The following is a 24,400-nucleotide window of genomic DNA, read 5'->3' on the forward strand; positions in this document are numbered from 1 at the left end:
GATCCGATCCGGGTTGGTGGCGGTTTCACTGCAAAAACCCACCACTAGGCCTAGCTAGGCCTAGCTAGGCCCCTACTAACTAACCATGGTTAGATTCAGTTTGATTTTAAGTTGGTTAAACTGCTACCCCTTGGTGAATTTTAATGGTTTTTGAATTTCAATGCCTCATCGAATGCCATATTATCTATCATAATATCACTATGCTAATCAAAAATTATTATTTTTATATGAAATATATTATAATTATCATCATACTAATCTATATCTAAAATTTTAATTCAATATCTATAGGGCTGAATGGGGGGTGGTTAAAAATGATTTTTTAACCATGGTGGTTGTCAGCTATTAGTTGCATATATATATATATATCCACACCACTTTCATACCACCCCATGACAAAAATGATTATTCCTCTATATCTCAGCAACCACTAGGTATTTTAAATTAATATTTATATCATTAGATAGCCTAGATCAGGGGCTATCTAATAATATTAAAAATATCAGAAGATCCCTAGAAATGACTAATATCTAGGTAAAACGGATTGGGCGGTTTCACCTAATCTGCAAAAACCACAAAAACCATAACCAACGGTTTCCCCTAACGGATTTGATTCAGTGCTAAGAGAAATTGAAACTGGTGTGGTTCCCTAGGCTAGGCACTGAACCCAAACCACTCCAGGTTTGGTGAGGTTTGGGTTCGATTTTTGCGGTTCGGTTATGCAACTCTAAGAATATATTATGTATTCTTCCCCATAAGTCTAGTAAGTATAGTCTATATACTTATTTTCCCTATTTCTTAATAATTTTAAATAGCCTAAGCATTCTGCTTACTAGCTTCTAGTTTAGCCTAGGGATGGTAATATTCTTTACTTATAGCATTATATAGTCCTTAATATTTAGTGATATTTTAGTATACTTCCTGTTATACTACTTCTTTATCTACTCTTTTAATCTTATAAGTAGTATATATAGCTTTGCATGGTTCTTATTTAGCTCTGCTACTCTATTAATTATAGCTAGTGCCTTAGCATATTCTTCTGGAATTTAGATATTAATCTATAGGCTAGCCTCAAAGCCTATAAGTATATTTTATAGTGATGTGCCTAGTATGCTGTATATAGCATTATTATAGATAAGCTATGCTATTAGTAACTAACTAGCCTAGTCATCTTATATCTAGCTAATATATACTTACAGGTAGTACTCTAGCACCTGGTTTATATATTTAGTTTACCTATTAGTTTATGGATAGAATGCTATTAATAGCCTTCTATATGCTTCTAGGCAGTAGTAGAGGGTAGACTAGAATATACTAGTAAATAAGCTACCTCTGTCTAATATAAGGTTTATTAGCATGCTAAATAGTGGTATGACCTTCTTATAGAATATTTCCACTAGCTATATTGCATCAATGTCCTTCCTTATAGGGATGTATAGTAAGTATTTAGTAAATAGATTAATAATAATTAGTGCTGTATTATACACCTTCCCCTACTATTTTAAGGGTAGGAGGCCTATAATAAAGTCTATACTTATTTACTATACTAGCTTTATAGGAGCAGGTAGTGGTTCTAGCTTACTATAGGGCTTATGCTAGTATACTATAATTCTCTAGTAGATATTATACTTATCTATATACCTTTTAACATCTTGCACTAACTCATGCTAATAGTATCTATATTTAATATTTTCTAAGGTGTATCTATGTTGGTGATGACCCCCCTATAGGTTATTATAGTTTATTTTTATAATTTCTGCATGCAGCGCTGCAGATTTTAGTATATAGATATAGTTTCTATATTATAGAAGTCTATCTATAACCTTCTATATTAAGAGACTTAGCTTATCTATATCTTCTGTAGCTATGTCTAGTAGTTTCTACTGTATAAATATATTAATATCTTAAACTATATATAGTAGGTCTACTATAACTACTAGGATTTCTATAGCATAGACTATTTTAGAGATAAGTACCTTATATATATTACTCTATAGTACTAGGAGGTCTAGACCCCTTATATTACTAGTAGTATCTCTCTTATCTATTAGTATATTCTATCTATAGGTAGTAGCTTTTATTTAGATATCTATAAGATACTTCTAATTTATCTCTTATACCCCTCTAAGTCATGCTATGCATGCTCTTATTTTATTTTATAGGAGGTGGTTATCTAGTTATAGAAGCCCTATATATAGCTTATTTTATAGTATAGGTAGCTATAGTAGGTCTATATTATTAATTTTAGCCTTATTAGTATAGTCTAGGTAATAACTAAGTGTATTAGTAGGGTTGCTAGTCCCTAGGTAGTATTTAATTAAGAAATTAAATATAGATAAGTATTCTACCTATCTTATCTAATATAGATTTAGCTTCTTTATTATTATAAAATAGTATAAATTAGTATAGTTAAATAGTACTAGAATAGGGAACTTACTTCCTTTTAGGTAGTGCCTCTATTACTTAAAGTATTCTACTATTACTAGTAATTTAGAGTTATATATTTAGTAGTTCTTCTCTGCTGTGATAAGCTTCCTTAACTAAAATACTATTAGATACTATTCTGCTCTAAATAGCTAAGTAAGCACTCTAGCTATTACCTATTTTAATATATCTATCTATAGATAGACCTATAATTCTAGGTTAAAGTACTATAGTACTAGTATAGTTATAAAGTATTACTTTAGCTCTTTAAATACTCCTAATACCTCCTATATTAGTATAAATTACGCAGTTTTATTATCTTTCTTTATTAATTTAGATAGGGGTGTGGTGATCTTTGAGTATTTTTTAATAAATTAATAGTAGAAGTTTATAAACCCTAGGAAGATCTATATCTCCCTAATACTATATGGCATTAGCTATTCTATAATGGTTTTAACTTACTTAGGTTCTATACGCACATTATAGATTCTAACTATAAAGCTAAGGAAATCTACTTCTTTAATATAGAATATATATTTACTAAGCTTAGTATATAGTTTTACCTTCTATAGTTAATATAATACTACTTAGATATGCTTCTTATATTCCTCCTCATTCTGGGAGTAGATTAATATATTATCTAGGTAGATAATATAGTAAATATTAAGTAGGTTACTTAGTGTGCTATTAATATATGTCTAGAAGGTAGCTAGTATATTAACTAGTCTAAAAGATATTACTTAGTATTTATAGTGCCTATACTATATTCTAAATATAGTCTTTTACTTATCACTAGGTTTGATTTAGATCTAGTGGTATACATTATATAGGTCTAGCTATATAAAGATCTTTACTCCTAATAGCCTATCTAGTGTCTTACTAATTAGGGGTAGGAGGTAGTGGTTCTTAATTATTATAGTATTTAGATCTTAATAGTTAATATATAATTATAGGCTGCTATCTTTCTTTAGAGTAAAAAGGATTAGTACTCCTATAGAGCTCTTAGATTATCTTATTTATCTCTTTTTTAGTGTATCTTTAATATATTTTTTTAAGACCTATAGCTCTATAGTAGAGAGATTATATATTAGTCTAAATAGGGGCTGCTTCCCTGGTTCTAGCTTAATAGTATAGTTATACTCTATATTTAGAGTAAGTATATTAGCTTTTTTATTAGAAAAGATATCTATAAACTCTTAGTATTACTCTAGGAGTATTAGTTCTCTTATTATTAAGATAAAGAATAAGAGTACTTCTCCTTCTACTATCTCCTATAGGTAGATAATAAATATTATATTATTAGCTAGGATACCCTTTATATATTCTTTTAGTAATATAACTTCTACCCTAGATATATTAGCTAGATCTTTATCTACCTAATATTCCTATATATATTATATAAAATTAATTATTAGGTTTACTACTACTAGCCATAGCTACCCTAGGATAAAGTTATACCCTATTATATCTACTATATAAAATTCTATCTTAATGCTTTAGGGTGTTCCCTGTACATCTATAGTAGTAATATATAGGTAATATCTTCTATATAATATTACCTTTTAGCTATTAATAGCCTTAATTTAGTAAGGTATACTTATTACTCATAGTAGTAGGTTTTCTTTTACCTAATATTAACTAATAAAGTTCCCCTATATATCTATATCTAGGAGTAAGCTAATATCCTTCCTAGCTATATTATTAGTTAGTTTATTTATAGCTATTTTTATATTTAGTATTAAGGATATAGTATTTATAGCTTCTTTACCTAGGTCTAGCACTACTACTATATATATTACTAGGCTATCTAGTTTTTTAACTCTATATTACCCTTAGTATACTTTAGGTATCTAATTATAATATAGCCTTTACTATTATAGCTATAGCATCTAATTAGGCCTCTATCTTTCTTAGAGTAATACTCTTTTTAATTATAGAAACTATATTTCTTTAACTCTAGGCCTCTACCTTATCTCTAGTAGTCTCTATAGCTAGATATATCTACTCTTCTTAATAAGCTATCTTTATATTCTACTATTTAGCTCTTAATAGATATAACTTTATTAATATAACTACTATATAAGAGATCCTCTATAATCTAGTATTATAGAATCTTATTTTATATACTARTATATAGTTTTATCTAGAGTTAGATCTTCCTTTACTTATCTAAGTAGCTAATACTAAGCTAGGATTTCTATTACTCTAAGTATACTATAAAGTTAGCTACTATCTATAACTCTAATTAYCTAGCATCTATATATYTCTRTATAGTATTATATACTAAGGTCTTTAGGTTATTAACTTACTTTAGTAGGAATTAGGTAAGTTACTCCTATATCTACTTTATAGGTAATAACTTATAATACCTTATCTACTAGTTAAATATTTTATTAGTAAGTAGTAGAACTACTACTTTAACCTTTTAGTAATTCTTAATATAATATTAAGAATATTACTTAAAATGCACTGTTATACTATTAATAAATTTTATATAGTTATATATATTTTTAAATTAGAAACCTATAGTAAATAGGGCCTTTAGTACTAATTTAGGACCTATATCTAATAAGTTATCTTACTTATTATCATTATAGGTAGGTAGTTTAGTATTATTATTATTTATATATACTATAGGTGGCGCAGATCTAGTTCTAAGGGGTATCTATATCTTATTATTTATAGTTATTAGTTTATTAGGTATATTTTACTTAGGTTCACCTTAAATAATTTATATAGATAGGGTAATAGTCTAATCTTATATACTCTATATTTACTATATATATATAACAGTTTTACTAAGCTTTTTAAGTATCTTATTATTATATTTAATCTACTCTAGTTTAGTAACCTATCTCTATATAGCTAGGAAATCTTCTCTTAAGAATTAAGGGGATCTCTGCCTAGTAATATTACTATACTCTAGAGTAGTTAGGGTACTGCCTCTATATTAATTTATATATATATTTATATTATTAGGTCATAGTTATCCTATATTAGGGGTACTCCTAGTAGAAACTATCTTACTTTAGTAAAATATATAAAAGTGCTCCTACTAGGTTATCTTAATATAGTAGAGTAATTAAAACTATAAGAGCACCTATAGAATACTCCCTATTAAATAGTAGATAATATAGTAGTAGTAATACCTTTATAGTAGAACTAATTACTAAGGTGCAAGCATCTCACACCTCAGTAGTTAATAATATCTCTGTGGGTCATGTGCCACACACGTGATCCCTGTAGTTCAGCTATGTACAGGTTCACTGCGTCTAACACTAGCCCTCCCTTTCTTTACTAAAAATATAAGTTATTATAAGAAGTATATAACTAGTTAGATTAAATATATACTAATCTAAATATTACTTAGTCTTAATACTAGCTAGTTAGCTAGTATATTACTATTTAGTACTGGTAGGCTTTATCTTTATTAAATTACTATTTAATACTCTAGAAGATCCTAATACTAATTAGTAACTAATTCTAGACTAGTTATAAACTAGTTCTTACCCTTATATAGCTTACTCTACATATATTAATTTAGAATTAGTAATTCTAGAGTATATCTCAGATATTTTCTCTCAAATAGTTAGTAAAACCTAAGTATAATAAATATTCTTTAGTTTTAATAATAAATATTTATATACTTTAACCCCTATATAATAATAAATATATTTTTTAATATTATACTCTAGAAATAGTAAAAAGGTTATTTAAGATATACCTTTCTACTAATAAATATATTATATCTAGACTAGTTAGTAACTAGTCTTAAACTAGTTTATAACTAGTATTTATATTATATAATAATTTCTAGAAGGTTTCCTAATTCTAGCTATAACTTTTTATAATATAAGTATAGCTATTCTTATTAGACCTTAGATATTCTAGTAAATAATTACTATACTTAATAGATTAAGTAGTATTTCTAGGCCTTTTATCTCTATATATAATAGGGATAATTAGTATAGGCTATAAACTAGTTAATAACTAGTTAAGCTTATTAAGTATATAAAGAGAGATATATATTCTTACTACTTTATCTAGAATACTATTTATATAATTATAATTATATAAAATTTCTTTATCTACTTTATTTAATATTTTATTACACTCTGATTCAGGTGTAAGAGATGATAAATTAAGAAGAGAATTAATTAATATTTAATTATTCTTAAGATAATAAAAGTTATCTAATAATAATATAGTGAACTAGTTCTGAACTAGTTAAGATGGTAAGATATATAAATATTTAAAAATTAATATAGAATATAAAATTTTAATTTAGTGTTAAAGGTCAGCTGAGCTTTTATATTTATATTTTATATAGGTTAGCTAACCCATATTTGTTAGCTAAACTCCTTAGTAAAGGTTAGCTGACCTGTAGTCACAGAACTGACTACCTTAGTCAATTGACCGGCTCGTGGATGGTAGCCCTCATTTCACTAAAGTGTCTGGGCACTGGCTTTGAGAGTCGAGGCTCATGCACACTAATGCACGCTACACTGGACAGTGTGCACTGAAGTAAATAAATGGCTGAGATTGTTCAATTAGGGCATCACTCGAGTTGCCGAACCTTTTGCGCTTACGGAGTACAGCTAGTAATTTCCGTAGCTCCAACTATATCAGCTAGATCCATGGAGACCTACCGCAGAACACTAGATATGACGGGATAGTCAACTTGAAAGAAATCCTACAAATTGGCCGTCGTACCCTCTTTCTTCAAGTATCATACCCTCTCTCCAGTCAAGTCACCATGGTTGCTATCCGCAATCTGAGCCTTGCGCTCCTCCTGACAGGGGCCTTGGCTATGCCCTCTCCCCAGGACGCTTCCACAACCCCCACTACGGCCGCCAGCTCCCCAGATACAGCCTCTTCCCAGTTGGACCAGCTCGCCGACTTTGCATACAACGTCACCACCGACAACGTACCAAACAACGCAGGCATAAAACGTGGCAGCTGCTCGCTCAGCAACCTGCGCATCCGGCGCGACTGGAGAGCCTTTTCGTCCTCGCAGAAGAAGGCGTACATCAAGTCGGTTCTGTGTCTGCAGCAGCTGCCTGCGCGTACCCCGTCCAGCGTGGCCGCCGGGGCAAAGACGCGCTATGACGACTTTGTGGCGACGCATATCCAGCAGACCTTGAACATCCACTATACTGTACGTCTGCAAGATCCAAGAAAGCCCACGGCCCTGACTAACGCTCAAAGGGGACGTTCCTGGCCTGGCACCGCTACTTCATCTACCAGTTTGAGCAGGCTCTGCGCGACGAGTGTGGATACACCGGCGACCACCCGTAAGCATCATGCCCTATCAGTGCAGCATGAAGCCCCATCTGACCATGACAGGTACTGGAACTGGCCCGCGGACGCCAACTCGATGGAAACCTCACCCGTCTTCGACGGCAGCGACACCTCCATGTCCGGCAACAGCGCGTACGTCGCTGACAAGGGAGACATCGCCCTGACACTCGGCAACTACCCGATCGTCTACCTCCCCGCCGGCACAGGCGGCGGCTGCGTCACCAGCGGCCCCTTTGTCAACTACACGGTCAACCTGGGCCCCGCGGCGCTGAACCTCCCCGGCGGGACAATGGTCGCGCAATCCAACCCCCTCGACTACAATCCACGCTGCCTGAAGCGCGATCTCACCACCGCGATACTCCAGCGCTACGCCAACGCCACCGCCGTCGTGGACCTCATCCTCGAGAACAAGGACATCTGGGACTTCCAGATGGTCATGCAGGGCGTCCCCGGCAGCGGCTCGATCGGCGTCCACGGCGGAGGCCACTACTCCATGGGCGGCGACCCCGGCCGCGACGTGTTCGTCAGTCCAGGCGACCCGGCTTTCTGGCTGCACCACGGGATGATCGACCGCGTGTGGTGGATCTGGCAGGCTCTGGATCTGAAGAACAGGCAGTATGCCATCTCGGGGACGGGCACGTTCCTGAACCTTCCGGCGTCGCCTAATACGACGCTCAGCACGATGATTGATCTCGGGTATGCGAATGGGGGGTCGATTGCCATGCAGGATCTGATGAGTACGACTGCTGGGTCTTTTTGCTATGTTTATCTGTAGCGGTACAATAATATAATCACCGATGCTTTACTGCATATGGACAATTCGGGACGCTCAATCTGTCAGTAACTGGGCCAAGACTTCCTTGAAGTGTGCACTTAAATGTAATAATCGTAAAACACCATGTTTGGGGCAGCATTCACTTCACGTTAGGCCATGGGGATGACCAGGGCCATATGAACATTGCAGATATGGAATTGCTGCTCTGGCAGCAACGGAGGATTGTGCGAATATTCTACTGAGCTGTCTCCCGGACGGTTAGAAGGAAAGTCACCGCGCTGGGAGCAGAGACGTCTTCCTCTCCATGGCAAAGACTAACTCGTAGATCCCTAGACGAGTGTTTATGATGCAGCAGGTCGGGACTTAGCCGAGACCTTGGTAGGACTATCAGTTACCATCTTCATACGTCATTTATATAATGATGATCTCCGACATCAGACACCATCATTCACCTCACCCACAACATGGCAACATACGACGCCTTGATCATCGGCTCCGGACCCGCAGGTCTCTCCATCGCCCTAGGCCTCAGCCGTATCCATCGCCGAGCAGCCATCTTCACCAAACCCGGGGGCGCAGGGTTCCGCAACGCAGGAGTCCACGAGATGCACAATGTCATCTCACAGGATAGCACCCCGCCAGAGGAATTCCGGCGCATCGCAACAGAGCAGATCAAGAAGTACGGGACGGTGGACTTTCTCGAGGTGGAGATCGTCGCCATGAAAGCATACACCCAAAACGGCGCTGCTAATACCTTTCACATTACCGCCGCCGATGGACGGACCTGGCAGGGAAGGAAGCTGGCACTGGCAATGGGCTGCATCGATGTGTTTCCTGAGATAGAGGGGTACGCGGAGAACTGGCCGCAGAATATGTAAGCCGCCACGTTTGCCTTTGCAGGGATGATTCTGATCCCGCTAGCTTCCAGTGTCTCTTCTGTGATGGGTTTGAGCGATCGCACCTCCCAGGGGGGATATTAACCTTCCCGCAGCCGATGTATGCGCACTTGGCGGAGATGATGCATCTCCTTGTTACGCCTACGTCTGGCCCGGTGACTGTCTTTACCGACGGGCCGGTTCCAGACAATGAGGCGATGAAGGCTGCGATGGAGAAGGTTAACGCACTCCAGTGTAAAGTTGAGACGGCGAGGGTTCTCCGACTGGTCCCTATTCTTCCACCTGATATAGGTGTTAGGGTTGTTCTGGAAGGCGGCAAGGAGTATAAGATGGGATACCTCGCACACAAGCCCCGGACTGTCCTCGCTGGACTAGACATGATTACCCGGCTTGGGGTCGAGATTGAGGATGACCCGATCCTGGGGCAGAGCGTCAAGGTCGATCAGCTGTTTTCGACGAATGTGCGAGGGGTTTTTGTTGCGGGGGATGCAGCGACTCCGATGAAGGTTGTTGCTAATGCGATGGGGAGTGGTGAGCATTTCACCCTGTTTACATTACCATTTTAACAATCGTACTAGGATCCACCGTTGCAGCAGGTATCGTGCAGCAATTAGTCGCAGAAGATATGGAGCTCCTCCTAGCAGAAAAGAAAGCAGTTTAGATCTCATACGAAGGTAATCGCGACATATCTAGCATCAAACAATTAGGAAGTCATCTCTCCCCTAGCAATAAACCCCCTCCTACTAAACCAATGCCCAAACATGGTAAACTTCAACGGCCGCTTAATAACCTCATACTCAAAGTTCGTTCCTAGTCCAGCGCCTTGATACAACGCCCGCATTTCCTCCTCTGTAAACCCATGCTTGTTAATCGTCTCCAGCACATCCAGCTGCTCAGGCAATAGTACAGCCCGCAGGTCAGCTGTTTCCATATCTTCACCTGGGGTTGGCGTGGGTGTCGGCACCCCATCAACAACAACACACACACCACCCGGCTCCAAACACCCGCCAACCGAGCCAGCAACCGCTGCGCATCGGTAACATGATGCAGCGCCATACAGACAACGACAACATTAAACTCAGAGAGCCCCACGCCATCAATTCCAGCTGCACAGCAGTCAAGTAGATCAAGACGATACGCCGCATCTTCTCACCCGGGCAGCCATGCACGCGAGCCCAGTTGTTATACCCCGCGACCATATTCTCCGATAGATCGAGGCCGATGGCTGTGTTATGTATGGGAGGAGGTCCTGTAGTCATAGACTCATAAAATTGTTAGCTTCTTGACATCTGTTGGGTGTGTGCGTACCTTGGTGGCTGTGCCTGCGCCGCAGGCGTAGTCTAGTAGTTGGATGGATTCAGATTCTCCCAGATGTTCATGATGAGGGTTAGTGGCTAGTCGTCTGCTGATCCAGGTGTGTCGGTCCTTGATCTCTTCCGTGATTGTTTCGATGAGAGGGCCAAAGTTGGTGTGGTGTGTGGAGGCCACATTGCTAGAGATTGGATTGATTGTTAGTGGGTTTCGTATAGGACGGATGTATTCTATTTCTTACTTGAAGTGGGTGCGGTTGGTGGTTGGTAGGTTGCTCATGCTGGGAGTCTAGACAGGGTTGTTATACTCCAAGTGCTCCAAGGTGAAGTGGGAGATGGCAGGCTCTTATATGTGAGGTGAGTACCCTGGATCCGCTTGTGTATAATGTAGGCGCTATAGTCTACACGACTGACAGGAACAAGTTACAGATGTATCAGTCATATGATGGAGGATTTACTCAGAACAGGCGATACACTTGATACAGCAAACATCCCGCTTAGCATGCGTGTATGAGCTATTAATGCACAATGCTATATACCATATCTATCCGGTACCCATACCATACATCCCAACGCCATACGTAACTCATGACTCATAAACTAATTTTGCAACACGTCCTTCCCTTCCGACAGATTCCGCAGAATCTCCTTGAGCTGCTTCAGCGGCGTCGGTTTTGTCAGGAACAGATTCACCCCGCTCATCATGGCCTCGTGCTGCATCGACGCGGAGAGAACTGCAGTCAGGATAATAATAGTGGTCTCGGGACGCTTGGTCTTTCGTTCGAACCCGCGCATCTGCCGCGTGGCCGTGAGGCCGTCCATAACTGGCATGGAAATGTCTGCAAGAAGTTAGAAGTGGGAATGGAAAAACGATTGAAGACGACTAACCCATGACGACTGCATCGTACTTGCCCGCCTTGAACTTTTCCAAGGCTTCCAGCCCATTCTTTGCCGTGTCGTAAGTGAACCCGCCGGTTTTGACGCACATTTCGATGATCTGTCACGTTAGAGATGCAGGATCGCTCGGGTTAGCATACCCACCTTGAGATTGACTTGGTTATCCTCTACGAGAAGGACATTTTTCGCTCCTTTGCCGTCATCCCCATCAACGTTCTTCTGCCCGGCTTCCCCGTTGACCGCCCGTCCAAGGACAGGCTCTAGGACCCGGTCCTTCTCGCCGTTCACCATGCCTTCGAACATTTTATCCGCGTCCGGGATCGCGTCCTCCACAGGCTGCACGGGCGTGGGCAGTTTCCGGGGCGATGAGCAGCTCGATCGCTCCGGCTGGCCCAGACAATGCTCAAACGCCGTGGCCAGTGTTTTCGGGCTCACCCTATTGCTATTAGCAATGCACATAATTCTGTGGAAAGCACTTACGGTTGGGTGAGGAAAATGACCGAATCCTCGACGCTCTCTCCCAAGGCCTTCCAGCTGCTGGTTCGGGCGGACAGAACAATCAAGGGGAGAGCAGGTTGAACCTCCCCACTGTCTGGCTTGGGCTCGTTCGAGCCTTCGATATAGTAATTCCGGTACTCGTGTTCCGTCACGATGGCAAAATCCGGCTGGGTGGAATCGAGCTCGTCGGGCGTCAGGACGCGGAGTCCGAACCAGCCGGATACCATGCGCCCAAGGCTGTTCCGGATGCGGTCGAAAATCCGAGTGTCGAATCCCAGGTCGCCCAACTTGGAGCTGCGCGTGAATAGTGAGACCGTCATGCCGCTCAGTTGATCTTTCAACGGGGCAAATGACCGAGGGGAAGGAGGACCGGACACCTCGGACGGTTCAATAGGCAGCACGACATCGACGTCCGTTCCCTTTCCGACCTCACTGGTGAACCTGATCTGTCCTCTGAGTGACTTGACGATTTGATGGACCAGATGCAGGCCGACTCCGAGACCCGGAGAAGTCGTGTCCTCCTGCAGAAAGGCGCTGTAGAGATGATTCGTGAGAAAGTCCTTGGACATGCCGCGGCCCGAGTCACTGAACGTCATACGAATCGCAGGAGTTTTCTTGCCATCCACCAGCAAGCTATCGCGTCTCATCCGCAACCGGATGTAGCCCGCCTGGGTGTATTTGAGAGCATTGCCGAAGAGATTCATGACGACTCGGCGCCAGGCACCGGCATACACACTGAACCGCCAGCTATCCTGCCACTCGATATCGACAATGGTGATGAGACGGTTCTTCGGGCCGAGATCCTCCTTCTTGGCCAGCGCGTCACTATCCCTGGCGCCGCGACGCTGGTACTCTGCGCCGGCGAGAAGACCCTCGACGACCTCTTGCACCAGCACGCTGAGGTTCTCATCCTGAAGAGAGCCAGGCACGGTCATCTGGGGCTTGGACACGTCGCTGGACCCTTGCGCGCCATCCTTGTTTGACGGACGCGGCCGAGTGAGCGTATTGATCTTGGCGTAATCCAGGAGGTGGTTCAATGTATCCAGCAATGTGCGGCCGCAGCTGTAGACCGTTTCAATAAGGGATTTCTGAGCATAGCTGTTCACCATTTCCTGGAGCAGCTCGGCCGTGCCGAGAAGCCCATGCAAAGGCGACCGCAGCTCGTGCGAGATGGACGAGATGAAGTCGCTCTTGGCTCGGTCGGCGGCCTCCAAGTCCAACCGGCTCACCTCGGCCATGACGGTATTGCTAAAGGCCGCCAGGTACGTCAAGTCCTTGGGTTCCGACAACACTCGGCCTGGGTCATTGGTCCATACCACGCAGACGGTGAACCACCGGCCCCGCTGGAAGTCCCAGACGGGATAGACGGCGATACATCGCGCATCCGGAAGGACCTTCATCATCTCCTTGATGTCCCTCGTCTCCTGCTGGGCGTCCTTCTTTTCCGGCTCGGTCGACATTGCTCCGCGGCTTCCCGTCCGGGAGTAATTCATATCATCGGCGAGCCCCTCGTAGCTCAGAGAAATGGACCCATCTTCCTCGATATGGAAGATCTTGCCCCGGGGATACTGGTCGATGAGATGGGTGACGAAGTTCCCCGATAGCGAGACGTAATGGCTGTCCTTCAGGTTGACTCCTGCCTCGGAGGTAGTCGACGTGAAATGACCGAGCACCAGGCTTCGGGACTGCGAGTCGTCATCCGAGGCGTCGGTATCGGAACGGGACTCGGGGTTGGGCGTCGATGGGGCCTGCTCCTCCCCGCTGGTGGTGTCCAGGGATGGCTGGTCATTGTAAAGTTCAGGGGTACCAAGTTTGGACTCGGTGGATCCCACTGTCTGCCGCCGTGCGTACACGCTGGCGTCGATGAACATGGCGCCTTCGACGTCGAGGGCTTGGTAGATCATCGAAGCGGCGCGGTTGACTACGGACCGGACGTTGCTGGGGGCTAGGGAATCCCGCAACTGGCTGGTGGTGGGGGAGAGCGTTGGTCGCTGCTTTTTATGACTCTTTTCGTCGGACTTGCCGTCTTTCTCTTCTTCGTCTGTCTCATCCTGTCCACCTTGTTTGAACCTTTGGACGGGGGATCCATGCTTGCCGTACTTGTCCTCGACAGCCTGTGGCATTCCTTTCTCCTGTTCATTGCCAGCATTGCCAGCATCTCCATTCATGCCATCGTTCTCATCCTGGTCATCCTGGTCATCCATCCCATCCATGCCATCCATCCCATCCATGCCATCCATGCCATCCATCCCATCCATCCCATCCATCCCATCCATCCCATCCATCCCATCCATCCCATCCATCCCATCCATCCCATCCATCCCATCCATCCCATCNCATCCATCCCATCCATCCCATCCATCCCATCCATCCCATCCATCCCATCCATCCCATCCATCCCATCCATCCCATCCATCCCATCCATCCCATCCTCGCTTTTACCAGTGGCCTGTAGCTCCTCCAACCTCTTGTTCAGAAGAGCAAACTGCCCCCCGTATTTCTTATCCCGAGCATCTCCACTGTCGAACCACTCATCGAGATTCGACTTGCCTTTGACGAACAATCCCAGCGCCCGCACCATCCGTTCCTCACGGTACTCCTCCCTCATCGCTCGCTGACACAGCAGATGATCCATGACGGTCGCCGAAAGCTCCTTGAGAAGATGTTCCTGGTCCGCGGTAACACCGTCCCGCGGTCGATCATCCAGCACCGCCAGACTCCCAATCACATAGTCATCCGGCGACGTGATAGGCACCGAGACATAAAACCGGTTGTGCGGATGGCCCGTGACGGAGGGATGATTCTTGAACCGGTCATCGCGCGTCAAATCATTCGCCACGAATATATCCCGTCCCTCTTCGATAAACGACTTGACCGCATAATAGCACATGGTCACCTTCTGGCGCGGCAGCCGGCGCACCCCCAGCCACAGCGCATCCGCCCGGTCGCGACCGTCCGCCGCCCGCAGACTCAGGTCTGGAGTCGCCTCCGCAACAACATGCTGCATTGTCTTGTCAAACAGGGAGATGAAAGCGCGCGCAGCATGCATCCGCAGGGCGGCCAGCTGCGCGAAGACGGTGAGGACATTGTCGCGCGACACGTTCGGGTGTGTTCCGATCGACTGCTGGGCGAACTTTTCGGAGTCGGAGAAGCCCCAGTAGGGGAGGTAGCTGGCTTTGCATTAGCTCGGGTCAGTATAAAGGTTCAGCCGAATTGATTACAGGTGCATTTCTCGTTCGCGAGCGCCCTCGCGGTTGAAGGCATATTTGCGTGGACCGCCTTCGCGGCCTTGGTTTGAACTGGCTGGCGAGTCCATCTATAACTGTCAGATCATGATCTAGCAGAGTGACAGCGTGCAACACACTCTGATTTAGCCTGGATGATGATATCGAGAGCGTCGAGTCATTTATACTCGCTCAATGGGAGCAATTGGAATGGTGTAGGATGAGAAAGATGGCTGATTGTGTTGTGAGATGGCTGCAGCCGCTGGCGTCATAGGGTCGGGCGATCGGTCACAGACGGCGGCAGAACCGAGAAGAAGGCGGAATGACTGCCAGCACCTATTACTATATATCGGTACCAGGGTACGATCGGCGGGGACTATATAGATGATGTTATACAGAAACCGGGAACTAAGAATACCCTGCTTCCTGTATACGGAGTACTTCGCGTGCTTGGTACTGGTATAAGTATTTTGGGTGGATGATGGAGGATCTGATGCTGACGTCATTAACCGCGCCCCTGGAAGAACAGACTGAGATCGACACTACTCCTGCTGCAAAGATGTCATCTCTGAGAGATATTTCCAGGCTGAGTGATTGGACAAGGCTGCAAGACACGTTGGATGTTGTCATCTGGCATCCTACACTGACACCTCAGGCAGTGTTGTCACGGGTAGGCATATATCCAGACTGCTAAACAGACTAAACAGTTCAATGTACCTGAATCATAATTATACATAGATCATTAATATTAAAGGCAAACCATCGTCAAGTCAATTACCGAGTACAGTCAGATGTACTTTTCTTCTGCCTGGCTGGACAGCATTGGATTACCTGATTGTTATGTGACATCTGAATAGCTTCATGATGGCTCAAATGGTAAGAGATGACATAATCTGTCATACCTTGCTGATTAGTATTAGAGATTTATCTTTAATGCTTAGATCTAATTACTATGCACTATGTAGAATGCCTGTTTCTTTTTCCTGACAATTTTAGTGACTATTTTAAGCGTTTAATACAGTGCACATGCAAATACAGCTATATCAAAATATGCTCCCTTTTAACATGGATGGCAACAAATATATAGAATTATAGGTCCCCTACCTATAAAAACATTATGAGACTAGTTTACCTTATAAATTTTAGACTCTCTTAGCATTGCGTTGTTGACATAGTGAGGTCTTGAAAAGTGCCACTCGCTCACTGATTACATTAACTACAACAAAATATACAGCGCTGAATGATGAAGACTGGCGGACTACAGACCAGCGTTGAACATGTACTGCACTACTACTGCTATCGCACTAAAAATGATAGCCTAGCATCATTAGTTGAGTGCTTTTATTGTGACAAGTAAAAAAGCAGCGTCTCCTGTCTGCCAGACGGACATAGGCCTACATCAACTATCTCCGCTATAACTCCGCAGTAAGCGTAAGCGTAAGCCCAGCGGATATATATAATCCATGATTATCCCAGATTCCTTCCTCGATCCTATTTGAAATTCTAAACTCAAGACAAAGTTGATTTGGAGATACCACCCATCCACAGCAATGCATCTCATCCTCACCGGCGCCACAGGCCTGGTCGGCTCCGGTGTCCTCGACGCCATGCTGGCCATGAAAGAAGTCACCAAAATATCCATCCTGAGCCGACGACCTGTCAAAATGGCCGAGGACGCCCATGATCCCCGGGTGCAGGTCATCGTGCACAAGGATTTTGAAACCTACGACCCAACAATCCTCTCCCAGCTGCAGGGGGCAACAGGCTGCGTATGGGCCCTGGGAATCAGCCAGACAAAAGTCAACAAAGAGTATGTCAACGCCATCATATTAAAAGAAAAATACTGACAAGAAAAGCGAGTACGTCAAAATCACCAAAGACTACGCCCTCGAAGCCGCAAAAGCCTTCCGCAGTCTCCCCCCGCCAAACCAGCCCTTCCACTTCATCTACGTCTCCGGCGCAGGCTCCACCACGCAGCCCGGCTTCTTCGCTTCACTCTTCGCCCGCGTCAAGGGCGAGACGGAGCTGGAACTCGCAGAGTTCCGTCGCCAGTTCCCGCTGTTTAGGACGAGTTCCGTCCGGCCTGCGTTTATAGACTATGCCCACCATGACGCGATTAAAAAGTACCTCCCCCCGCGGCCTATGTACGAGAGTCTGTTCCAGCCCCTGGGGCCCGTATTTCGGGCGGCGATGCCGGGGCTGTGCAGTCCGACGGAGCAGCTGGGGAGGTTTCTGACGGAGATGGCGATGGGGAGGTATGAGGATCGGTTGGTTGGGAAGGGTGTGCAGATGGTGGGGGAGATGCCTATACTTGAGAATACGGCGTTTCGGCGGTTAGCTGGGTTGAGTTTGTAATACTGTCATTGTTTTAATGTTGGTGTAGTGAGGAGGGCAATTGTACATTAGGGTTGGTTTGCATCTATTTACATATGGCATTTGATCTCTCTTTCTGAAAAGATTATCACCTTATCTACTGTGCGACTGCTCTTAGGGATCGGCAATGTGGATTGTGGTACCATGGTAACTTGCAACCAAGCCATTACTGACAGTGAGATCAGTATGCTCTTTGATGCAAAGCGACAAGTTCAACCAGTTTATCGTAATGTAACCACAGCTATATACATGTCCATTCTCTAGTTTAACTGAGCCATTACGACTAATCAACTCCCCACGCCATAACGCCATCGCTACTATGCATCTGTCGGAAATGCTTTTCATATTCTCAAATCTCTCTGAACTCCTATGCACTCCTTTTTAAAATGTGGAATCAGAACTTAAGAGTGGTGCGGACAGCCATGGTGTTTGTTGAACTCTCAGTGATATGGAAAGCAGGATTTCAGTGCTTTTCCGGTCAGGGGACAGACAACTCAAATTCCTTAAAGCCACACCACTAGAGTTTGAGAAAACTGAAAGTTGCCATATCTAGAAATATTGGAGAAGTTTTCTGGACACGCTTCTTGCTCTGGTTAGATCCGGTAAAGCCGACAGAAGAGCCCAAAGGGGAAGGCAAAAAGAAGGCACCAGCGACCCCAGGCGTCGATAGTAAAGACAAGGCGGTCTGGCGAATAATGATAATCATCTCATTCAGCGTCTCATTTGCTTATGTTCGGTAAAGTTCCTGCTTGACGAAAGCTGGGACCGTAATCTGTGGGAAATTGATCCCCTGCACTACCTGCCCTATCGTTTCCACATTCTAGATGCTCATAAACTAGGAGTCGCGTTCTAGCATGATTATTATGAGGTCTTAGTCATTAACAAGCCCATCGACATGGCAATGCAATCAAGTCCATTCTGGAGATCGAGATCGGCCATCCTCTTGGTATCCAGTAGAGCCCAGGGGTCTCTCAGAAGAAGGTCGGCCCGTTTCATAGTATCGTTCATAAGAAGCATACTCAATAACCGGCCGAGCAGGTTGATCGCTGTGCGCATACTTTGCAGGGAAGTTGGGATAAAGACGTGACGGAAGTCGGCCGATATTGCTCCCATGGAGTCCTCAGGTTCGGGGAATTCTCCCTCAGCAGTCAAAGCGATCGCCAGTTGGGAGACAGCACAGCTCAATTCATCGCGGCTTCTTCGAATTTGAGTTATTAAATCGGACTTCTGAGCCTTGTCGCCCGGCTCTGCATGTGTCAGGATGCCTTGCGCGCGGACCATGTAACCTGGACACATGATGATTTCATTTAAACCCTGCTCCCAGACCGTGACTAGCCAGCAATACTTTCCTTGCGCTCTGCCGGTGCCTATTGTGTTGGTGATCATTACTTTCCACTGTTCCTCTTCAAACAAGCATGCCTGCCTCGAGATGAAGGCCTCGGTAACAATGAAGGATCGATACGAGACGAACAACGTGCGGCCAATTCCACTGCATAGCAACGCCGGTCCTCTCAGCCGGAAGAGGTCTGTGATGCCTCGAGAGTGTGCCAGCCATGATCGCTGACTTGTCCCGTCTAGTATTTCGTAAAATCCGAGCAGGATGGCGGCTAGATGAACATCGTCTGTGAGGTCCTGCATCCCGCCCTGCAGGACGGCCGAAAGCCTTGTCAGCCCATGAGAGTATATCGCTCTACTTGAGGCAACTTTTGCCGGATCATTGTGCGCATTGCTCAGGTGAAGTGTGTTCAAGGCACACACGGCTCCCACTAATGCTTCTGGTGGTGCCCCAGGGTAATGCCGCATATAGTCCAAGATGTTTATCTCGACCTGTGTAGCATATAAAGAATATAGGCAAGGGAAGTTCATCATGATCCAGGTGCAGAAGATCTCTCTGTGCTGTGTATTGAGGGCCTGGCGGACAAGGTTCGGCGCAAAGGTTTCGTCTATGCTCGTGCGAGGGAGGATCAGTCGATGGTGGCGGCAAGCTTCCACATATTCAAACACTGGATCGACTGGTAGTGCGCAGCTATTATCGTGGTTATGGTCATGCCGATGATGCTGGGGAATGTTGTTGTTGGGTTTCCTCTTCCGCCGACTCTTCTTCAACATGGGTTTCTGAGGGCAGAATTTGAGAATTTTCTTGTATCCTGGACAAATTGCGCCTCTCTCACGACATCGCTTGCATTTGGGATGGGTTTCATCACACTATGAAGTAGATGATATTAGCATACGCGTGGAGAAAAAAAAAAAAAAAAAAAGTCTGACACGCAGCGAACCTACCTTGATCCGCCGGTCCAGACAGTTCCGACAACCATTGCTCCGTGGAACTCCCACCATTGGGTGAGACTGCACAATCTAAAGAGGTCTAGATGGTGCAGTACTCTGTATTGAGGTTGTCAATTTAATCACGTAGAATATGGTGAAATTAGGAAAAGGGGCATTTACTCAGGATATTCGTGGGGCTTTAGGTGATGACAGCCTAATTGTGGAGCGAAGCGGAGCATGTCTTACCACACAGAGTATTGCCTAGCCTTTTAAAAATGTGGTTACTAGTGGTCTAAAAACTTCAGCTTTCTGTCTTTCTGATTAGCTTCTAAAAACCATTATTATGTGCAGCCATGGGGTCCTAATAGCGCTCTGTCTGATCTATGATTATAGGCCGAGAGCTCTCCTCATGCTGTGCATCAGACACTGGATATAGCCTCATAGAAGCAGGGGGCCTAACCCCTGATAACTATTAAGTTGAATCAATAATAGAGTTTAACGCCCATTGGTGTAAGCAGAGAGGACTATACAAGATCCAATGTACAAGAGATATGAGACCGGGGTGAACCCAGTGGAGCCATATATCTAGAAGTATTGAAATGGAGAGGGATAGCTGAGGCGAGGCGATTGGGGAATGATAGGACAATCGACAGAGAGAAAATTGCAATAAAACAAGAGATCGTCAGGCCAACATGACATGTAACTGACTTGAGCCTGACATGCGCACAGACATAGCCCGACTAACATCTAATTCTCCTACACATGGCGTGGAACATTCCCAGCGGAGAGCTCATGAATATGGCTGCCCATCCTGGGAGGATTCTCCATCAATTCAAATGTCTGCCACTTATCCGGTTTCATTTCATCTGGCGTACGGATATCTCGCGGGGTAGCCGTGTTCGAATTCAATTTGACCCCGTCTCGATCTTGCGCCTTGCGGTGGGAACGTTTTCGAATAATAAGGAAAGTGAGAGCCGCTATGCCAATGGCACCAAGAGACACACAGACGCCAATGGCGGCTTTGCTTCCTGTGCTGAGCGAACTAGATGATTTGCTGGACGGTACGTCTGTTCGTGTAGGGCTGGATGACACAGCGCCGGAAGTGGTATCAGAAGTGGAAGTTTGAACTGTTGTGAGGGTTGCAAGCGTCGAGGTAGACGCCGGCGCTGCAGTAGTCGATAAAGTAGACGATAAAGTTGTTGTAGTGTCTATGCAATGATTTTAATTGCAGCTGCTACAGGCGAGGCACAATGGGGAATATACCTGTGTGTGTGGACGCAGATGATGCTGTCGTGCTTGTATTGAGCTGGCAATAGCTATAAAAGACATCCAAAGCTGTGGAGATCTGACTATCCGACTGTGTCCCGCATTCCGATTCAATCGCACTGGAGATGATGTTGGCAAACTGGGACGAGCTGGCGGTACAAAAGCAACTGTAGGAACTGTATTGTCCACCGTCTCCACAGCCAGACTTCATATCACGGACCACAGCACTCAGCGGTGAAACAGCGCATTGTGCCAGCGAAGAATAGTCTTTGACCTTGTTGATGTAGTATGTTGTTGTGTTGCCGACAACCGACAAGGGCAGAGAATACAGTACGAGGAGGTAGATGTAGTACCATCCTTTCTGGGTAGCTGAACTGGACATGCTGCAGCGGTTGACCTCCGGCGGACAAAGAACGGAGAGAAAAGAAGGGAGGAAAAAGAGTTCCCTGGGGGGTGGAGATGGCAGTCTGATTTAGTACAAGAAAACAAACACATGAGATTGTGGGCACTCTTCTATATACCTTCATGGTCATGCTTGTTGGGCTGAAGCGGACAGGGATGATTAAGGTAATTTTGCTTATTTAACAGGACCTATCAAGTATCAACACATCAGATTCAGCCAGAAGGATTAGAGGATCTCGACCATCCCATATTCCCATTGCAAACCTTATTCCCGACAAGCCACTGCTAGCCTCGTGCTAGTTCCTGCTACTGATTTGTAGTGCAGGATTAGCGCACCAAACAAGCAATCTCATTGGCCGTCTAAAGAGGCTTGATGTTGCGATTGGTTGATTCAATTCATGCAAATATTTCAACCTTCTATCTAGGACGAATTTCCTAATGCGGCTGCCATACGGCCCCATACCTAACAGTCTAACACCTGGCCCTCGGTAGATTGCCGGCATACTTCTAAACACGATTATATAGTGGATCAATTTATATGAACACAGAGGGCAAGCGTAGCCTCCCGGCGAGGCTGTGCGAAAACACGGCCAGTATAGGGATGACGCTAACCAAGTTCCTGGTGCTGATCCTTCGAAACCAGGCACTTAAATGGACTCGACAGGTACCTCAGGAATGTCATCTTTATTATTTTGCTGCTTCTGTCTGTACATTTATTCTACACCATTTTGGGCACCTTTCTTCAATATGGTCGCTGTTGCTGCTATCATTGTCCTTGCGTTTGCCGTGAGTGGCCGCGCAAGCTCATCGCTGATTGAAGTCAATCGCAGGCGGGTAAGGACCTCGCCGTCATATCAATTTCTTAAACTGACTGTAACGAGCATTCCTACTTGCTGGGTGAGAGGTTTGGCATCAAGTCTAACTCAATGATCAGCTATGAAGGCGTATACTTTGGCTACGCTCCCAACTGGAGCCCGCGCGTCACCATGGCTGAACTCAACGAAGCAACAGGTCAGAGGGGCGCAACGTAAGTGCATGAATACCGGGTCTTATAGGAAGGATACTGAAAGATCCTTAGGTATAATGTCTACTCGCAGATCACTCAAGAGAATGTGGACTCGGGGTCGTACGACGGCAACTATCAATATCGTGTGGACGATATCATCTCTTCAGGCGCTGTTCTGATCGCGTCGCTGATGCCAAAAGTGAACTGGGAGGATATCACTCCTCAACTCTGTGATTCCATCGCGGCTTATTTCAATGAAACCTTTACAAGCCAGGGTCTCACTGTTTGGCTGCGATACGCGCATGAGATGAACTACTACGCCGATCCTAATGTCGAGGTTTACCCTGGCGGACGTGAGTAAACTTATCCATCACTCATTGTTTTGATGGAGCCGTGAACTAACATCATATCATAAATTACCAGGTGACTACGATGCGTTCAAACAATCCTGGAGAACTCTCTACGACGCCACAAGGCCCAACAACCAAATCCACATGTTCTGGTCCCCGAACAAAGACACAGACACGGAACCCGCGGCCCCTTGGTGGCCCGGCAGCGAGTACGTCGACATTGTCGGCATGGACTATTACCCGGAAGCAGATGATCTCCCCGACTTTGGCACGGCTTACGGTCAATTCTACGACACCTATGCGAAAGGCTATGGTCTACCATTTGCCATCGCGGAGACCGGCACTCAACTGAATGGCAGTGCCGCTTCAACCGAAAAGAAAGAGCAGTGGTTGAAGAACGTGATCAATCCGGCCAAGGGGTTTGGTGAATACGCCCAATGGTATTTCAGTTGCACTTGGTTTGAGTATGGCCCTCCTGCGAATGAGATTGACTTCTATGTCGTGTACAACCAGACAGCGGAGGTCATTGAGAAGACGATTTCCAATACGGAGAGTGGCGCATAGTGTTGTTCGGAGGGTGGCTAGGGTCTGAGATTGATGTATAGGACTGGATCTGGACAGATTGGCTAACACATTCCCATACTGGGGCCTTTGTACCTGTACGGAGTACATAAGAGTGGTTCCTTCATTTGTTGATCTGTTCTTAACAGATTGGGTTGCGTAACAGATTGGTCCTCTCCATATAAAATGTCCCCTTGCGCGTCGTCCGTCTCCATGACCATCCACAAAACTGGTCTCGGGCTCCGGAGGGCTAACAGGAGAATCGGTAAAGTGAGGCAAAGCTGAGGTCTAGATTACATTGATTTGAAATCAGGTATTCATATGCCTCGATCGAGTGAGCTGATTGGTTAAAGAGGAGAGGTTGGGTAGATAGTGGGGATAGTGGGTTAGTATGGTGCCTGGGCTGGGCTAGAGTGGTCTGACCGTCTGAGGGGGTTGGGGCAGCTGGGTAATATAGAAATAACATTATACAGATGACCCCGATGACCCACTAGACTTGCCCAGTTGCTGCCAAGTTTATTTCTTCTCTGGAAGAGTCAATTTCGCAGTTGGGTGGCATGGAGGTTCATATCCCATCAGTCAAGAGTTCTCCATACCCTAGGGCCTTGAATTTGAGCAATCAACGTAAGTAACTTCCCATATCAAAGTAAAAATCATCGTTACTGACTGAGGTGTAGAAGAGCGAGTGAAGATACTGATGTTTGTCTAATGAGTTCGCTATAAAGGTATACTTGATTTTGCCGGAGTAGAAGTAGAATCGATTCAATCAACTGAATAAAGTGTTGTTTGCCAATGCACACAGACTAAATATATAAAAGCGAACAATAAAGATTTAATCTGATTAGCTTATGG

The 24,400-nt window shown here is 44.5% G+C and overlaps 8 protein-coding genes across 8 annotated transcripts; 4 read left to right on the forward strand and 4 right to left on the reverse strand.

The window, feature by feature from the left end:
* Positions 1-7,180: 7,180 nt before the first annotated feature.
* On the forward strand, positions 7,181-8,500 carry Aspvir_003246 (tyrosinase family protein; the record flags this gene model as incomplete). The annotated part of the gene is made up of 3 exons (XM_043274831.1): positions 7,181-7,582; positions 7,633-7,718; positions 7,771-8,500. The coding sequence occupies 3 exons, from the start codon at positions 7,181-7,183 to the stop codon at positions 8,498-8,500; spliced, it is 1,218 nt and encodes a 405-aa protein (XP_043130766.1).
* A 464-nt stretch (positions 8,501-8,964) lies between these two features.
* On the forward strand, positions 8,965-10,057 carry Aspvir_003247 (NAD(P)/FAD-dependent oxidoreductase; the record flags this gene model as incomplete). The annotated part of the gene is made up of 3 exons (XM_043274832.1): positions 8,965-9,374; positions 9,422-9,927; positions 9,975-10,057. The coding sequence occupies 3 exons, from the start codon at positions 8,965-8,967 to the stop codon at positions 10,055-10,057; spliced, it is 999 nt and encodes a 332-aa protein (XP_043130767.1).
* Positions 10,058-10,099: 42 nt separating this feature from the next.
* On the reverse strand, positions 10,100-10,986 carry Aspvir_003248 (uncharacterized protein; the record flags this gene model as incomplete). Its single annotated transcript, XM_043274833.1, has 4 exons — positions 10,100-10,422; positions 10,475-10,658; positions 10,705-10,888; positions 10,949-10,986. 4 exons carry the CDS (start codon positions 10,984-10,986, stop codon positions 10,100-10,102), a joined length of 729 nt encoding a protein of 242 aa, XP_043130768.1.
* A 320-nt stretch (positions 10,987-11,306) lies between these two features.
* On the reverse strand, positions 11,307-15,417 carry Aspvir_003249 (hybrid sensor histidine kinase/response regulator; the record flags this gene model as incomplete). The annotated part of the gene is given in 6 exon segments (XM_043274834.1): positions 11,307-11,545; positions 11,595-11,703; positions 11,748-12,039; positions 12,084-14,532; positions 14,544-15,271; positions 15,323-15,417. The coding sequence occupies 6 exon segments, from the start codon at positions 15,415-15,417 to the stop codon at positions 11,307-11,309; spliced, it is 3,912 nt and encodes a 1,303-aa protein (XP_043130769.1).
* Positions 15,418-16,875: 1,458 nt separating this feature from the next.
* Aspvir_003250 (putative nucleoside-diphosphate-sugar epimerases) lies at positions 16,876-17,680 on the forward strand (the record flags this gene model as incomplete). The annotated part of the gene is made up of 2 exons (XM_043274835.1): positions 16,876-17,135; positions 17,182-17,680. The coding sequence occupies 2 exons, from the start codon at positions 16,876-16,878 to the stop codon at positions 17,678-17,680; spliced, it is 759 nt and encodes a 252-aa protein (XP_043130770.1).
* Positions 17,681-18,559: 879 nt separating this feature from the next.
* On the reverse strand, positions 18,560-20,035 carry Aspvir_003251 (Zn(II)2Cys6 transcription factor; the record flags this gene model as incomplete). Its single annotated transcript, XM_043274836.1, has 2 exons — positions 18,560-19,903; positions 19,979-20,035. 2 exons carry the CDS (start codon positions 20,033-20,035, stop codon positions 18,560-18,562), a joined length of 1,401 nt encoding a protein of 466 aa, XP_043130771.1.
* Positions 20,036-20,719: 684 nt separating this feature from the next.
* On the reverse strand, positions 20,720-21,611 carry Aspvir_003252 (uncharacterized protein; the record flags this gene model as incomplete). Its single annotated transcript, XM_043274837.1, has 2 exons — positions 20,720-21,171; positions 21,227-21,611. 2 exons carry the CDS (start codon positions 21,609-21,611, stop codon positions 20,720-20,722), a joined length of 837 nt encoding a protein of 278 aa, XP_043130772.1.
* Positions 21,612-22,378: 767 nt separating this feature from the next.
* Positions 22,379-23,551, forward strand: Aspvir_003253 (uncharacterized protein; the record flags this gene model as incomplete). Its single annotated transcript, XM_043274838.1, has 4 exons — positions 22,379-22,465; positions 22,513-22,658; positions 22,710-22,990; positions 23,061-23,551. 4 exons carry the CDS (start codon positions 22,379-22,381, stop codon positions 23,549-23,551), a joined length of 1,005 nt encoding a protein of 334 aa, XP_043130773.1.
* Between the last annotated feature and the right edge of the window lie 849 nt (positions 23,552-24,400).

The sequence above is a fragment of the Aspergillus viridinutans genome (genome assembly GCF_018404265.1).
Source record: "Aspergillus viridinutans IFM 47045 DNA, scaffold_14, whole genome shotgun sequence".
Taxonomy (NCBI): Eukaryota; Fungi; Ascomycota; class Eurotiomycetes; order Eurotiales; family Aspergillaceae; genus Aspergillus; species Aspergillus viridinutans.